Source organism: Danio rerio, chromosome 3 (assembly GCF_049306965.1).
Source record: "Danio rerio strain Tuebingen ecotype United States chromosome 3, GRCz12tu, whole genome shotgun sequence".
Taxonomy (NCBI): Eukaryota; Metazoa; Chordata; class Actinopteri; order Cypriniformes; family Danionidae; genus Danio; species Danio rerio.
In genome coordinates, this window is record NC_133178.1 from 2,825,565 (window position 1) to 2,843,113 (window position 17,549).

At 38.7% G+C, this 17,549-nt stretch overlaps 3 protein-coding genes across 6 annotated transcripts in view; 2 read left to right on the forward strand and 1 right to left on the reverse strand.

The window, feature by feature from the left end:
• LOC141381087 (uncharacterized) overlaps positions 1-17,549 on the forward strand; it is a 460,537-nt gene that overhangs the window by 96,295 nt on the left and 346,693 nt on the right. The gene's annotated exons all lie outside the window — the stretch shown is intronic.
• The window catches only part of LOC137490032 (interferon-induced very large GTPase 1), a 114,746-nt gene that overhangs the window by 91,644 nt on the left and 5,553 nt on the right, over positions 1-17,549 (reverse strand). Inside the window, exon 1 of one of the 3 annotated variants that reach the window (XM_073943801.1) lies at positions 5,630-5,862. The exons of the other annotated variants lie outside the window; for them this stretch is intronic. The gene's annotated coding sequence lies outside the window, so the exon portion shown is untranslated. Of the gene's footprint in view, positions 1-5,629; positions 5,863-17,549 lie in introns of those variants that run through there. 3 annotated transcript variants of the gene reach the window in all.
• Positions 5,034-17,307, forward strand: LOC141381086 (interferon-induced very large GTPase 1-like). The gene is made up of 4 exons (XM_073943820.1): positions 5,034-5,124; positions 5,788-5,887; positions 6,173-6,233; positions 12,846-17,307. Exons 3-4 carry the CDS (start codon positions 6,191-6,193, stop codon positions 16,856-16,858), a joined length of 4,056 nt encoding a protein of 1,351 aa, XP_073799921.1. The 5' UTR covers positions 5,034-5,124; positions 5,788-5,887; positions 6,173-6,190; the 3' UTR covers positions 16,859-17,307.

The following is a 17,549-nucleotide window of genomic DNA, read 5'->3' on the forward strand; positions in this document are numbered from 1 at the left end:
TCCTCGTCCTCCCTGACTTTACACAGTATGAGTGTGTTTAGGCTCACTGAAGAAATGCATATTTACGCATGCCCCGGGGGTTAGCTGTGTTAGCCCATAACAGCTAGAAAGCCGGGGGTGGAGTCTCCATTTTCCCAGGTATGGGCTAGTGTGAAAGCGCATCGGCTGCACAGTTGACCTCACCAGGAAAGAATTGGACACAGCGATTCCGCTGCGTATGACTTTGGTTGATATACACCTTTGTCGCTGTGCTGTCCATCCTGACAAGCTTGTGTTTCCTCTCTAGCACCGGTGAAAAATGGCGCAACAGGAGATACACTGTCAACAGCTCCAGGCAATTAAAATGCCAATGCAATCAGGTTCCTTTCAACGGACCCGCAGCTGCATGCCCCCAATGCACGGCCCCTCAGTGAGTACTGGAAGCATCCGTCGAAATTACGACATGCCTGTAACGCTTGTCCTAGAGGCACACAGTCCTGTAAAAATGCAGGTTTTGTTTCCCATCAGAATGATTGGTCGTTAAGCAACTCCCATAGTCTGTTCCAGACGCAGAAAGTTCCCATCCGAAGGGGAAACAGAGGCACACTACACAACATTAATTGGAAAAGGCTTTGCTCATATGTAAGTTTGCTAAGTTCATTTTATCTGTTAACCCTCTGGGGTCAAAGACCGCGTATACGTGTTTTGATCTGTAGTGGTGTCAAACTGCTAAAATGAACTTAAATTACACTTTCAGTTTTGATCTTACAGATAAGATTAATACATCAATCGAATCTGTTATGTGTCTACTTTTTGATTTGTACACTTACAACAACAACAAATGTGTGTGCTTTTGCAAAATAAGGAAAACAAACAGTGTAGGCATTTTGTCTTTTCTCTCTCCGTGAACTTAACATGCAATGTTTTGTTAAACGCAGCTATACATGTTAAAAACAAGCATTGCATGATAAAGTAATCAGTATGAAACCAACGCTATGTCTAGTTTCTCAGTCTGATCTCATTAGTTTTAATGTGACCACGCCCACAAGTCATTGTTATTACAAGCGTCTAAAGACACGTGCAGACTGTGGTCAGAAAAACATGTCACTCAAATGAAAGGAAACTCGGCAAATTGTCAACAAAGATGATGATTTCTGATATCTATATAAAGCTTGATATGTCTACTTGTGCATTAACCAATTCAAGTCGAAAACAAATGATCTCTTTTTATGTAATCCGTATAAAAGTAAGGACTCTCCTATATCCCCTTATTACACCTAACGTGATCCTGCCTCTCAGTAATATGTAAATTTCCAAATGTGAAAACAACCGTGGTAAAGGACGTGGCAAAGAGAGTTAAAGTAGGTAAGAAGTGCTCCAAGTTTGCTTAGTAATGCGAGTAATGTTGGTCTGTGTCATTCCGACAAACTATTAGATGAAGATGTAGCCTTCAACGTCACAAATATATATAAAAACGCTACAAAAGTGGACCAGGATAAAATCCTCTGTCTGTCAGTCTCCGCTGATGTCAAAAAGAAGGCCAGGGGTTACAGTGAAACACTGCCTTTTTTTCCTGCGCTCCTCCTCATCACAGGATACCTGTCTGCAAGCCTACATTTCCAAATGTCCTTTGTAAAAAAATTTTCTTTAAATAATTTCTGTAAACACCAAATGAGAGGATGATCAAAAGCTGTTGTGATGCGAGTAACTGTTTAAAAGATTTCATTATCGCACATGGTTTTTTCACCTGCTTTCTTTTGCTCAGTTATTTTTAATAATATGGATTAATTATCATTCTTTAAAATAACATATTCTCTAATCTGAGATTACCAAAACTAACTCAGAATATTATTATTATTAATCAATCTTTGTATATACTAGAGCTGCACAACTAATCGTTAAAAGATCGCGATCTCGATTCGACCCCCTAGACGATCTTAATCCAGCATTTCTACGATTCTGCAAATCATAATTTCAAGTTTAGGAGAGAAGAAAAGGCGGCTGCACGAGTCTTTTCATTGTTTCACACACGATGCTCAGTGACATCAATTTAGAGTTATGATTACGACAAGCATTTGATATGTTTTTTCTTTCATAGCGAACCCACAGTTGTGCATGAGAATAAATGTTTACAATGTCAGTATAACTACTCTAGCCTATATATTGTTGAATATAATCTGATAATGGCAAATGTCTGATTTTACCAGTAAATTAAATGGTCTAATATGACAGATTGCAAACATATATCTCAAACATAATAATTCAACATCAGAATTATTATAAGAATAGATTAATATAGAATATAATTATTTATAGAAACCAGTAGACCTACACATAATATTATTATCGAGGTTGTGCCACATGTTTGTGCTGTTTCTAGTGTTATCACACTTTAGCCATTTATATGTTTTTAAGATACTGAAAACAACACAAATGTCAGTGTATGTCCAAACTTCTCCAGAGCCCCAAAACACCCTCAGACCCCAGAGGGTTTAGATTCTTTTTGCTTTGGTTGGTAATGTTGTGTTTATAATTGCCTGTGTTCACAAACTATTTTTTGTCATTGTTTCTTCATCGATTGTGTTATACTATGTTCTGGTGTGTGCTTTGTTTTCCTCTGTGTCTTCGTTCCTCTCTCTTGGATTACTGCAGTTTATTCGCAGCTGTGCCTAATTGTGTGTGGTTTGTATGTGTGTGTGATTAAAAATAGATATTTTGTATCATTAATTCTATAAAAAACTAATGTAAAAAAACCCTAACAAGATCAGTGAACTATGAATATTTAAGTGGAAAAGTCAAAATTATTGAATATAACAAAATTATGGGACAAATATGGATTTGTTTTGTTAATGATAAATGTTTGAATTTCACTTATAATAGAAGATACCAGGTGTAAGCATTTCTCGGGCTGGGCGGTTAATCGAAAAATAATCGAAATCGGCATTCATAACCTAGAATCGATCTGATTCTCCCAGGTTGATTTTATTGATTATTTTCACTACTGTGTGTAGTCACGTGACTCCACTCTGTTAGGGCTGATATATAGACTTTTTTCTTGGCAGCTGCATAGAGGGCGCCACAACGACTAGCGTCTTCTGGTAGAATGTTTAGAACTTCCATTTACAGTGTTTACAAGAGGTAATTTGTGATCCAAAAATGGGTTTTAATAGCGCTTTGAGTGGATTACAGAGTGTTTTTGTGACACACAACTTTGAAAAGTGTGTTAAAGCCATTATAATTTGTCAGATGATCACGTGTCTGCCGTCAGAAAGACAGTGTTTGTGTGTGTTTCCCTGTCCTGTCAGCTGTTAGCTCAGTGGCTCTTCAATACACACACACACACACACACACACACACACACACACACGCACGCAATACTACACTGAATGACAGAGCTAACCAGATTACTGGCAAAAATGACCAATAAAAGTCTGTTATTGACACTCTGCTGGCAGATTTGTTGTTCATTCTAATACAGTGTTTCACTATCATTTCAAAATGCCACTTTATTTTCACTTTGTCGTAGTTATTAAATCAGTGTGTTAGTGGGACAGTACAGTAGGCTATGTGTGTGTGTGTGTGTGTGTGTGTGTGTGTGTGTGTGTGTGTGTCAAACATTTTGGTGAACTACATTTGTTTGGGTTGGTTACATATTTAAAAGAAAGAGAAACTGTTGACTTTAGCGATGATGAGATTAAATTTCAACAATGTTTTTCACAATTGTCATAAATATTTTACCAATGATGCAGCATGGGGAAGTTCCTGAGTTTGCAGTTACCGAAATGCCAATACAACAGCACTGGTCTGCAAAATTGCTTCTTTAGCATGTGTGTATCTGCTCCGCAACTGCTGCGCACCTCTTAATCTTGCTCAGCGCCAAGCAAATTAACATCGAGTGATGTGATGCACCAAACATTCTAAGCACAGCAATGATTGTACGCTCCAGAAAACAGCAGGTGCTGATCACACCAGCGTTATCGTTTGTGTCAAAGTGTTAAGTGTGTTCATTTATAAAGTTTATTTAAGTTCTATGAACACAGCTGGTCCTGCATTAACCAATTTATGATTCACCAATCAGACGATTCCTAAGCCACTATAAATAACCTAAGTTCCATATCGCAGCTATCTTCATTTTGAAGAATACCCCCTTCCACCCCTACTCCTCCTCCTTTCCAAGGTGGGTTGCACAGTAGCCCAGTGGTTAGCATTGAACGTCACTGGTTCTAGGTCATACCAAGCCAGTCGACATTTCTGTGTGGAGACACATTCTCCGTGTTCGCATAACGAACCCCCCTTCACAATCCAACTTGACTAATCTAAATTGGCACCATAGACATGCTCCTGGTAAGTAGGTGTCTCCTCTTAGCAATCCCTACTTGTTCATCAATTTCAACAGCAGGTGAGTTTCGAGATCTACCTGAGCTCAAACTCCCCTCTTGCCCTGCAAGGGGAGGGAGCCCCGGGCTCGAAGATCTTATGATCTCAGGGCTCTTTCCTGGGACAGCATGCCAAACACGCTTTATTATCAATCATCAGCAAAGTGTGAACTCTTGAATTTTCTTTTATTATTCAGAGATTTATCCTCATAGCAGTAGAAGGAAGCCTGCGTACCAGCCACTGGTCTTAAAATATACAAGCATTAAATGTGGAGGAATTAGGATACACAGAGTTTTTTTTAACTATACAGTGGGGTGGGACTGTTGGGTAAGGAAGTAAATTTTCAAATGGAATGGATAGAGAATTAAAAATCAACCTGCAGAAACTGTTTAGGAATTATCAAAGTCATTTCCTTGATGTTTAAAGAATAATTAAACTGAGTTGTTTTAAGAATTGTTCTACTCTTTTTTTTTTTTTATAACATTTAGTATAAAAAAGCCTCATGGCAGAATTTCACAAATGTGTATATTCTAAACAAAAAGAAAGAAATCTAATTTTTTATCTACAGAAAAAAATGGTTGTTTTGGTTATTGACAATTAAATAAAAGTTAAAAAAAAACTGCTGTGGGGTTGGAACACATTAAAATACTTTCACTTTCTGCCATGTCAGGTGATTTTCCGTTTTCCTATAAGACTCATGATTGACAGGCAACTTGTTTTAGCTCGTGAACAAATTCTTCACATGAGGAAGAAGACTATCATATTCAGGTTAGACTTTACTTCATTATATATATAAAAAAAATAACTTTACTTTGTGCCAATGCTTATAACTATGAGTGATTAAATTGTGATACACAGCATGTTCCAAACAGTCCATCAGGTTTATTTGTATAGTACTTTAGTTTGCCTTACCAGTACTAGTTATTTGGCACTTCTATCTAAAGCTAATTAGAGGTAAAGTATAGTATAGTATTGTATAAATTATACACAAAAAACTGTAATACTACATTTTATAAATGATTTAATTACAGCAAATTGGTTTGATGAGTTTCAAAACATTTTAATTAATATTTGAGTTGAAATATATATGAGTTTTAAATAATTATTGATGATTTGAGCTGTTTTCCTCATTTGGACAAAAGAAAAGAAATGTCAAATATGACTTGTATACTATACTCAAAGGGGCACAATGCAGAGAATACCAGCATGCACATACTCATACAGACACACACAAAATAAATATAGTTATATTTATAAAAAAGTGAGGGCTCACCTGAAAATGGTAGTCTTCTTCTCAGTGTTGTCAATTTGCTTATGTGCCGTAAACAAACGTTTCCTGTCAGACACATTTATTTATAGGACTATGGAAAATCACCTGACATGGCAGTAAGAGAATGTGAAAGTGTTTTTCTCTTCTGTTTATAATACTAGGCTTCACAAAAAACCTGCTTAAAGTCTTGAGCATAAGTAATGCCTGTTGCACAATCTGGGCGTAACAGACTGAGACAAAACCTTTCACATGTATTCAAAGGTAAGTGTAAAGTGACAAGCTTTGACTTGTTTTATAAAACAATATAATATAGAAGACAATGTTGTGTTTGATATAATAAGTTCAGCAGGCTTTCAAGCAAGGAAGAATAATGAGGAAATGATCGAACATTTATCTGTTTTGTGTGTAATGAAACCTCTGATGAAAGAAAACTTTTCTTTAGCAGGGCTGAACTGATCAGTCAACAAGTTACAGCAAGTTACAGCCTGGCAAAAAGCACTAAACCCAACACTTCAGGAACTAATATCTCTTTTGATTTTGTTTTAGATGGTGCAACATGTGTAAATGTGTATGAGAAAGGTGGACCTCACTACGTTCCATGTACACTGTAAGTCACTTTTATTAAATTAAATAAGTATATATATTTTTTAATTCATTGGCAGTTCATTGTACTTGTTAGAAAAAGCTACATAAAGCGAGTAAGTTAACAAAATAATAAGTGACTATTAAGTGTTGATTGAGCATTTATGATGAACACCTGTTATTAACAAGCAAAATCAAGATCAATTGTTTTTTATTTTATTTTACTGAATCTGAAATTTAGAAGACAGAAATAGTCAAACAGGTTATCAATAAGTGAATTCAGTCATGCTGTTTGTGAGTATTTTAATGATCCTGTGCTTAGATTGAGAAATGTAATTTGTTTTATTTCATTTGACTTCATCTAAGGCTATGACTGAAGTCAGTTGAAGTTTACTATTTATCTTCTTTAATCTGGTTGTTAACAGCAGGTCTTCATGTAATCTGCAATGTAATTTTCCACAAACCACATAATAAAAATAGCATAACTACTGTTACTATTAGTATACTTTTAATATAATTTATGAAATATTGATTTATGAAACAAGCGTTTGATTTAAGACACTAAAAAAGGCAATGAGATTAACTGAAAATACTTGTTTTGTTAAACACCACCATTGATGTGAACAGTGTTTGCTTAAAGCTGTGGTCACACTGGGCTTTTCTTTCTATAGACTTCCATTCATACGCACGCGAATGCGTCAGACCGGAAACGCAGGGTCATGCGTTAAGTTTCGCAGGTCGCTGCAGTGCAAAGTTCAAGCTTGGAGAACTCTGACCTGCGAAATTGCATCACTTGACTGCGTAAAACCAATCGATGATCAAAACATGAAATCTCTAGACAGAAATTTAAAACATGGAGCAATCGCTCACTTTCTTTAATGTTCAATAATCTAGTTTAATCCCACCCCTTTTCGCAACTCCGTATGACAGGATTTCACACACACAAACTCTAGTTTGACCGTAGCTTTAAAGGGCCATGAAACCCCCTTGTTTCAGCAGGGTGTTTTCACACCTCTACTTTGGAAAAAGTCAGAAAAGTGGGCGTGTCCAGCTCTGTTTATTGGGAGTGTCGGAGGAAGAAAAGTGGGATGGTGTGGGAGTGTCTATTTGGGCACGCGCGGGTTTCAGAGTCAAAATACACACACACACACACACACAGGAGAAAGTGATGGTGTTTAACCTACATGGACATCTGTAGTCGAATTATTTGCCAAATTATTAAATGGTGGACTTTAACTGCAGTTTGGCTCTTTTATTCAGGGAATTCATTCATGCCCCTCGCAATAAATGAGATATTTGATTCGAGGAACTGCTCCAAGCGTGTATTTTTCATGCAATCTTTGATACCGCACGGCGAATAAGAGAAAAAAAAAAAGCCTCAGCATTTCCCGGAAACTTAGATGCACACAGCAGGTAGCGCCAGAAAGCCGCGTGTGTTATTTTGGTCTCTAGATGCGGTAAAAACCCTACACGAGGTTAAAGTTTGGTTGTGGTGCTAACATGTTTACACTCGGTGCAATAGTTTGTTAGATACGAACAGACTGAATAAACAAAGAGCACTGGTCGCTCACTTACCAAATCTGTAGAGACAGGACAATCACCAGCAACTAGAGCCGCGTCTTTATTAAGAGGAGACTACAAACGAATCCAGATCTCAGCGTTTGCAGAGGAGAACAGCTCTCAAGTAAACAATGTTCCTCCTTAGACACGCAAGTTATTGTTGTCGAGCGTCGCGTACACTGTTAATCCACACGTGATCCAGATGAGCTCTCACAGAGAGAAAATGAAAACGAAACTTAACGGCAGCAAACTATAAAAGCAACACTTCACGCTTGTTTTGCCAACACAACGTGGCGTCTTTGCCGTCTAAACACTGTGACAGTAATGAATATTAATGAAGTTGCACAATAGAGCGCGCTGATTGGTTTGAACCAAGTCTTACTCATGCATTAATGCATCACACTGTAAGACGTAATAAGACACACTCTGGCACAGACGCCCAGTCTGCACGCTGGAATACACGCTATTATGTCAGGACCGTGATGCAGCTTCAAAAATTCGTTTTAAACAGGAAGTACGAATTTGCTTGAAATAACGCAAAAACAACCAATTTACACTTTTTAGTGAAATATAGGTGTCCTAATAGTGTTTTTAGCAGTGTGGGACACATATACCACTGTCAACAGCTCAAAACATGTGTTTTGGTGTTTCGTGACCCTTTAAGCTTGTGCATCTCTTTAGTTACTGCAGCTGTGTCGTGTCAAAAGAATCATTGGAAGGGCACATATGGGCAAAAATTTACTTTTCAAGCTGTTTGGACAGACATGTATGTAGGTATAGTGTATAGACCGTCATATCATTTTTTTCCTTCAATTTAACAACATAAAAATGGTTGACCAATTGGAGCGGTTTTCAGACCGACCGCAACTTGACATAGGAGTGCGGTTCCCCCGCCCATCGAATAGATTGACAGCTGTGTATTTACGTACATGTCTTCCTAGTAATGTAAATAATCATATCAACAAAACAGGACGTGCGTAAAGCAACCGGGAATAAGGTGTAAGTGTAAGGAATTACAGTGATTTACTTCATCAGCACAGCTGCGTGTCAGAACAATTATAAAAGAAGACGCTTCAATCCCGGATTGTGGACGTTAAATCAGGTTTATTTTGTACATTAACATAACTGATTTCCATATAGCAGTAGAGATTAACCTGAATCGTCCGCTGAAAATGCACATCACGTGACCACACACACACACAGACACACACACACACTGTCATGCGCTCGTCTGAGCAGTGCACGTCACAGTTTATCAAGGATGTACCGCTAGATCACGTCTCAGTATAGTTGTTAAACGTAATATTCAGACATTCCAAATCTCCCGGGAATTTCGGGTGCCTAGCTCAAATGCAGAGACTCCCGGATACCTGCAAACGAGTGATAATCTCCTAGAAAATGTGCTTCTCCCTCCCGGTCCTCAAATAAGTTGCGCACACTTCTCACCCCTCACCATCGGATCCCTACTCGCTCTTCAAAACGTGCACTCTATCAAACACCGCCTCCAACCCAAATCCAACAAACACCTGGGGCCTCATGTATCAACGCTGCGTACGCACAAAAACTTTGCGTACGCCAGGTTTCACGCTCAGAATCGCTCACGTTTGGATTTACTAACAATGAACTGAACGTGGGAATGTGCGCAGCTCCACGGCAGCTTTCTGGCAGGCGTACGCACTAGGGATGGGAAGATTAACCGATATGTATCGATACGCGGTTATGCGCGTTCACGATGCGAGTGCATCGGTTGAGCAGCAGAGGATGAATGAAATTTTGGAAGCAAATCGAGATACATCGGTTTTTGCGAGATGCATCGATTTTTCCGAGATACAGCTTATATTTTTAATATAGAATGTATTTTTTATTTATTAACAAGTGTTGTCAACCTGTTTTTGGCGCATAATTTAATCGACCTACATAAAGTAAGCCTTAGCAACGGATTTGCGGATGTGCACACACTACAACTCAGTGTATCAGGTGTGCGGATGAAGCTAGTGGAGCGCCCTCAGAAAGCGCGAGAAGAAGCAAAACAAACATTTTATTCCCCACTGAGTTTTAAATCTAAAGTATGGCAAGCAACATTATGGATTTAAGGATGGACGACATGACAGGACAGATGCAATTTGCAAAATGTGCCGCGCATCTGTAAAATACGCGGGCAGTACGACTATATCTCACTTGAAGCGGCGCCACGGTGTTGTTGTGAAAGCATCTTCCAGTGTTTCTGCATCCCCGGCTTTCGCACTGCTTCAACCAGCTCCAAAAGTGGTGAGAAAAGCATTTAAAGTTTTTTTTTTTTTCCATGCGCAACAGTTCTGCTCGCTCTACGCCAATAACGAATGCTATTGCATTGTTCATCTGCAAAAATATTCAGCCTAGTGTCACGGAGAACGAAGGTTTTAAACACCTCCTCCTGTTAATTTTTATTTAATTATAATAATAATAATATTAATAATAATAATGATAAAAATAATTGGGTGGCACAGTGGGTAGTTTGACCACTTTACAGCAAGAAGATTGCTGGTTTGTTATATTTTTATTAGCCTGTTGTTTACAGTGACAGTGATGTTTCAAAGCAGCATAACACTGCTAGTTCACAACCTTAAGTTTTGAATAATCAGTGGCAAAATATATCTTTGTAAAACTTGTTTTCATAGTTGAAAAGTTAAATCACAATTCTTGTTGTGCAATGCTAATTTTATTTATGTTGAAAGAGTGCAAATATATACATATTTTTTTAATATATATTGCACTTATACATTCTGTTTATCTTGAAAATACTTAAATAATATGTGCTATATGTTCTAAAATGGCCCTCTACTGTAAACTGACACTCTGGCTCTGAGAGAAAAGCCAGTTTGTAAAAAAAAGTCTTGGTTTTGCTTGGTTAATAAATAATCAAACTCATTCAATGGCACAGCATCCTCTTTCATATCATCTCATAAACTTGATCTAATTAGTTAGTGCTGAAATATCGCATTGTATCGTGATATGGGTGTGAATCGTATCGTGTTGCATCGCAATATGTCACAAATGTATCGCTAATATATCGGATCGTATTCTTTGTATCGAGATGCGTATCGGATCGGCATTATAGCTTAGATGCCCAACCCTAGTACGCACATTTTTTGTGCGTCTCTTTTATTTCCTTTGGCGACTCCTAGAGGCAGTTGTGTTAAATTCCTCTCTACAAAGTGTTTGAGCCTTGCAATGGCAGCTGTATGAGACGGGTTCAGCAGGTATATAAGGTTTCCATACCATACATTTGACCAGCTAAACATTAAAGCACAATTTGCAGCGGTCGCCTGTTTTTCCCAATGTAATCTGAGCGATCTACTGCACGCACATTGCTATAAAGACACTATCTGAAGATGAATTTGCATGCGTGAATCAGAAACATTTCCATTCAATAAATGTGCAAATAAAATATGATGCTTATTGATATGAACTTATTGATGATGCCTACTTGTCTTTCTCGTGATAAATAGTTGGCAAAATCTGATATGTAGCGGGGAAAAAACAAGAAAGAACTTATCAGACGCTGGATTCGAGCCGAGTTCATGCTCGAACGTGTCAATTCATGATCACATGCGTCTTACGAGCGCGCCACTGAGACTGTTAAGTGTACTGCAACACTTTACAGATATAAACCACACTATTTCTTTTTTTAATGCACTCAGTGCGATGTTCAGACCCAACTGTGTTAACCGCATCAGCTAAACTCTCCCACTCTATTTTTTTCTTTTGTTGTTAATTCCGGAGGACAAACTTGCAAATAACACCGCTTTTCTCCGGTCTACCTCCGAAACCAGCACCTCCAATTCACATTCTGTTCAAAGTTTCTCTTCTTGCTTGCTTTTGCCATTGCTTTTTCGTTGGGTTTTGCCATTAGCATAGTCATTAGCATATTCATACGGGGGAGGAGGCAGGGAGGGGTTTTGCGCTCATGCATGTTGCGCTCAGTTTCACGTTCATTCAGATGTACAAAAGAATATGCGTGAGATTCGGCGTACGCAGTGTTTCATACATCTGAATATTTTTCTGCGTACGCACATTTACAGCTTTGTGCGTACGCAATGTTTTAGTAAGATTTCCACGCAAGTCTTCGTACATGAGGCCCCTGGACAGGGACCTTTAGTGTATCTCTCCAGGTGGCTGTGGCATTCGGACAACGCTTGCCCCCAATCACACTCTCCACCAGGGGGATAATTTTGCTACCACCATTTAGTCCTGCAATCTGTGATTTCTTGTGTACAGGAATGATGGTGCAAAGTTTGAATCATATATTCACATACAGGTATACATACTTGTATATATTTGTATATACAATTAAACCATCTGATTGGCTGATGCTTCTGTTGGAGTTTGAAAAGTTGAGAAATACCCAATTTCTGCAGCAAGCAAGGACGCTGACATAGGCACTGACAGATTCACAATTTAGTTCCACAACGCTTGACACCACCTATTCAAAGTGCATGGGAAGCATTCATGCTAACACCCTGTAAGAATTAGGTGTAATGAAGTGGAGTGGAGGTCAGAACAAGTGTTGTGTTTGTCACTGGGCTGTTCAAACCAGCCATAAAACTCATTCATTTTGATTTACCACAGTGCTTAAGGTTGATGACTTGTAGCTGGTGATAGATTTCAGGTATTGCCACACAAATGCAGGGTCATTGGTTAAAAAATATCCAGCTTCCCTTAGCTGCTCTAATTGCCTTTGTTAGTGTGGTTTTGACCTGCTTATGTTTATGACAGGGATTTGATCTAAATTCCAAAAATCCCCCTAATATAAATTAACATGTTTTCTTTACAAAACAATATAACTACACAGCAAATAATGACTGGCTGATATTTATATTTACAGATGTATTACATAGTATTCCTTCAGTAGCTCTAAACTGTTCCAAGACTTTATGGGATAATAAACATTATTTCTGTAAATCGGTTTTAATAAACATGTGTATTGACACAATTTTTAAATTGTCAATAAATTGAATACTATTGATTACAAATGTTTTGTTATATTTAGCTTAAAATCTACACACAAAATTAATAAAAATATAAATTTCTTCAACAGGGATAAAAAGAGGAGATCTGAATGAGTGTCAATGCAGATTGACACCTCCTGAAGCAAGGCCAAAAAAAATGGAACTTCTGTTTCACAGACTCAATCTACAACTCAAACTAAGAGCTGCAGATGTTCTTCAAATTAATAAACATTCAATACAGCCTCAGCAAACCTGTGCTGAAGAGGAGCTGATTCAGACTTTCATACAAAAACTACTGATAAATAACTACAGGGCAAGACATATTAAAACTAAAGTTAACAGTAAACAGCTTCAAACAAGTTTCAGTGACCCATGTGAAGACGAGAGTGATATTTTTGATGATGTTCTTAAAAACAATAGATCAAGTCAGCCCACTCTTATTCACCCAATGGATGTTCAGATGGCTGTGTTTCATCGTGCTGATGGTTTCCTAAAGCAGCTGATGGTCACTAAACTGTCCCAGTGTCAGTTCGCTCTGCCTCTGCTTGTTCCTGATCCAGAAACACAACAGATTGAGTTTCCTCTCTGGACATTCAGACAAATCAACAAGAGCTGGAAGATCAGAAACACCAACAATGAAACCATCAGTCAAACCCAGCCCATCTACAAGGCACAAACTCCAATGGTGTTTTTCTTCAGGTTTGGCTCTGTGTCTTCATCCAAGTCTCAGCTGATGAACAGTCTGATCAATGACAAACACAACACGTTCTTCCACAGGAACTGCCCAGGCAGCAGCAGGTCCAGAGTCCTGATGGATGGAATGGTGGAGATCGCCTGGTTCTGCCCTTCTGGGAGAAACACAGATAAATTCAGTGACTGTGTGGCCTTCTGTAATCTACATGGAGATGCAGGAGACCATGAGAAACAGTGGAACATCCTCACTGAGATGGCCTCAGTCAATGTGCTTCTTCTACAGCAACTTCAAAAGAATGACAGAGATGGAACTGTAATCCAGAGCCTGTACAAGAACAGAAAGCCACTTATCTGTCTTTTTAATGAGGATGAATCTGCTGTAACTGAGATGAAGAAGGGGAAATACAAGATCGGTCTGAAAAACAGAAATCAGTCAGAAATATCTGAAGAACTCAGAGGAGCTATAAGTGATTGTCTCTCAGAATCCTCTTCCACATTTAGACTTGAAGATGTGTCCAAACACTCAGACATCAGAGTAGATGAGGAAGATGATGAAGACTGCAGGAGAGGAAGAGCAGCAGCACAGCAGATGATCAGTTTACTGGAGGAGAAAAAACTGACAGAAATCAAAGAATCATTCCTGCCTCATCAGGGGAAACTGTGGCATCAGTGGAGTCAGAAGAACAAAGAAATACATCGACCTCAAGGAGATGACAAAGGAGTGTATATGAGTAAAAAACAAGCAGAAATGAAGAAAATCCGTAAACAACAGCATGAGTCTGACATCAGTGATTTCATGAAGGTTTTTTTTAGACATGAGAACCTAAATGGTGAAAATGAAAAAATGTTTTTCCTCAAATGGCTAAAAATTCTCCTGGATGAACACACATCAACCGATCTTTCGGCTCTGCAACACAAATATGATGAAAAGTGGTCAACAGTCATGAAACTAAAAAATAATAATGATAAACCTGAGCAAATTAAAGCTGAACACACTAAACTTGAGAGAATATCTGAGGATCTTCAAGCTGCAGCCTTTGGTCTGGAGCACATCATGAGGGAGATCGGTCAGATCTATGAATCATGTTCATCTGTGAAGGAGAACAAGAAAGATCTGCCGGTTCACTTCTCTTCTCTCCCGAGTCTCGCAGCAGAGATGATGATCTCTGGGTTTCCACTGGAGCTGATGGATGGAGATGCTGCTCATGTTCCTCTGGTCTGGATCTCTGCTGTTCTAGACCAACTCGTCCAGAAACTGGGAGACCAGACCAGAGTCTTTGTGTTGTCAGTTTTAGGGATTCAGAGCTCTGGGAAATCCACCATGCTGAACGCCATGTTTGGACTCCAGTTTGCAGTTGGTGCTGGCAGGTGCACCAGAGGAGCTTTCATGCAGCTGGTCAAAGTGTCTGAGGAGATGAAAACACAGATGAACTGTGACTATATTCTGGTTGTTGATACTGAGGGTTTTTGTGCTCTAGAACTGGCTGGAAGGTCAACAAGACATCATGACAATGAATTGGCCACATTTGTTGTTGGTTTTGCAAATCTGACACTGGTCAATATCTTTGGGGAAAACCCGTCTGAGATGCAGGACGTTTTTCAGATTATTGTTCAGGCCTTCATGAGAATGAAGAAGGTCAGACTGAATCCCAGCTGTGTGTTTGTGCATCAGAACATTTCAGACGTCACAGCTGGAGAAAAAACTATGGAGGGAAGGAGGCGATTGCTAGAGAAAGTGGATGAGATGACAAGACTTACCGCTGAACAGGAAAACTATGGTGCAGAATACTTTGATGATGTCATTAGATTTGATGTTCAGAATGATGTGAAGTATTTTGCTCAGCTCTGGGAGGGCAGTCCACCAATGGCTCCACCAAACCCAAACTACTGTGAGAACATCCAAGAACTAAAACAAACGGTTGTATCTCATGCATCAAAATCAAGTGGAATAATGCTGAAAAACTTAAAAGATTGTATAAAAGATCTCTGGGAGGCATTACTGAATGAACAGTTTGTCTTCAGCTTTCGAAACTCTCTGGAAATGTCAGCTTATAAGAAACTGAATACTGAATACAGCAAGTGGTCCTCAATTCTCCACAGTGCCATTGATAAAATTGTGAAAAAACTACACAACAAAACAGGAAATAAAGCAATTTGTGGGGTTGAGAAAACTGATCATCAAACAGAACTGAAGAAGGCGACTGAAGAAGTGGAAAAATCAATGTCTGAATTTTTTGACAAAGACACAAACAAAGATATACTGATTCAGTGGAAAACATCATATGAAACCAAAATTAAAGAAGTGCTTTTGAAAGAAAAAAAGAAATTAGATGATATACTTCAACATAGAGCAACATTAGCAACCACTTTTGTTAAAATCATCTGTCAGAAACTTAAGGAGCCCATTGAGCAGAGCATCTACAGGAAAACCTCCAGAGATCTGACTGATGAAATGAGATCAAACTGTGAATCACTGAATGGAAACAGATCAAATCTGGAGAAACACATCCTGAAGACACTGGCAGAAGAGGAGGACTTTGACAAATACATGAACTACATTGAAAATCCCAGAAATCACTACAAGAGGTTCATCAGAGATGAAGTCAGGCGCTACATCAGAGATAAGTTCAGCGTCAGTGTTTTACCCAAGATGAAGGAGAACATTAAACTCCTGCAGCAGAAGATCATGAACGCAGCACATCAATCTACTGAACATGTTCAAGTCAACAGTGGAGATGTTGGTTTGTGGTTGAAGAGTTTCACACAGCAGCTCTCAGATCAGCTGATCTTCTCTGAAAAAGACCTCAGTGGAGTCAAACATGATGATGTTGATGATTTCAGACTCCTAGAAGATGTGATCAGACAAGAGCTTCCTGCTGTAATGTTAGACATCAGCAGCAGATTCAACACAGACACATTTCCAGTAAAGCTGGACTATAAGTTCAGGCCAGATGAGCTTCTGATTGATCACTTCTGTCAGTGCTGTTGGGTTCAGTGTCCGTTCTGTGGAGTCACCTGCACAAACACCAGAGAAAACCATGATGGAGATCACAGTGTTCAGTTTCATCGTAGTATTGGACTGTATGGGGTGCATTACAGAGATGCATCAATCTTGTCAACCTATATCTGCACATCAGCATTAGCAAACAGCAATCTGTATTTCTATCCCATTGACTCTGATGAAAAAGTCCTCTGGAGAGAATACAGAAGAGCAGGAGGAGTTTATGCAGACTGGAGCATCACTCCTGATCTCTCTGAACTGCCCTACTGGAAGTGGTTTGTGTGCAGATTCAAGAAGAATCTGGAAATATACTATAGTAAAACATTTGAGGGGAGTGGTGAGATACCCCATAAATGGGGAAACTACTTAAAGAGGGATGCTACTGCGAGTTTGGATAAATACATGTAATTGATTAAATTAAATGTTTCTTAAAGGTCTTAAATTCATAGTGGGTATGAAATGAGAGTGAGACAGTAGGACCAAAATTCTATTTCACTGTTTATAAGTGTGGTCCACAGTATAATTTTAAGGCTTGGTTGTGTTTATAAGATGGAACGCAATGTGTGCTAATGCTTCATTTATAGAAAATCACGGTATTTTCTCATATATATTTGATTATGTACAGTTTCTCAGCTAACATGAAAACAACATATTTCGTATTTCCTCTGCGAGACCCGCCTTCAATAGGCTCTGATTGGTTAGCTAGCATAATGTGCTGTGATTTGCAGATCAGCTTCACATCACCAGGAAAAGTGTCAAGGCCCTACAAGCACGCGCTTTTGAGCTGTGTAAACAGTCAGTCAGAGTAGTTGTTAACCGTATCAGTTTGAGCCTGAATCATACAGAAAATGACACAGAAAAATAAAAATATAAAAAATAAAATATGACAAGTGTTTTTACATATATTAGGAATAAGCATGTTTAAGTCATATGAAACGTTCACATATCTTTTGCGAGTTCGTTATTTGAGATGTAGAATGCTGGGAAAGTGGCCATATAGAGACACTGAAAGCGTCCACATAGAGAGACACTGTGGCGCTGCTGAAGATTGTGGGTTTTTTCAGTGGATTGACTGATAAATATGAGTCTGCAGCTAAAT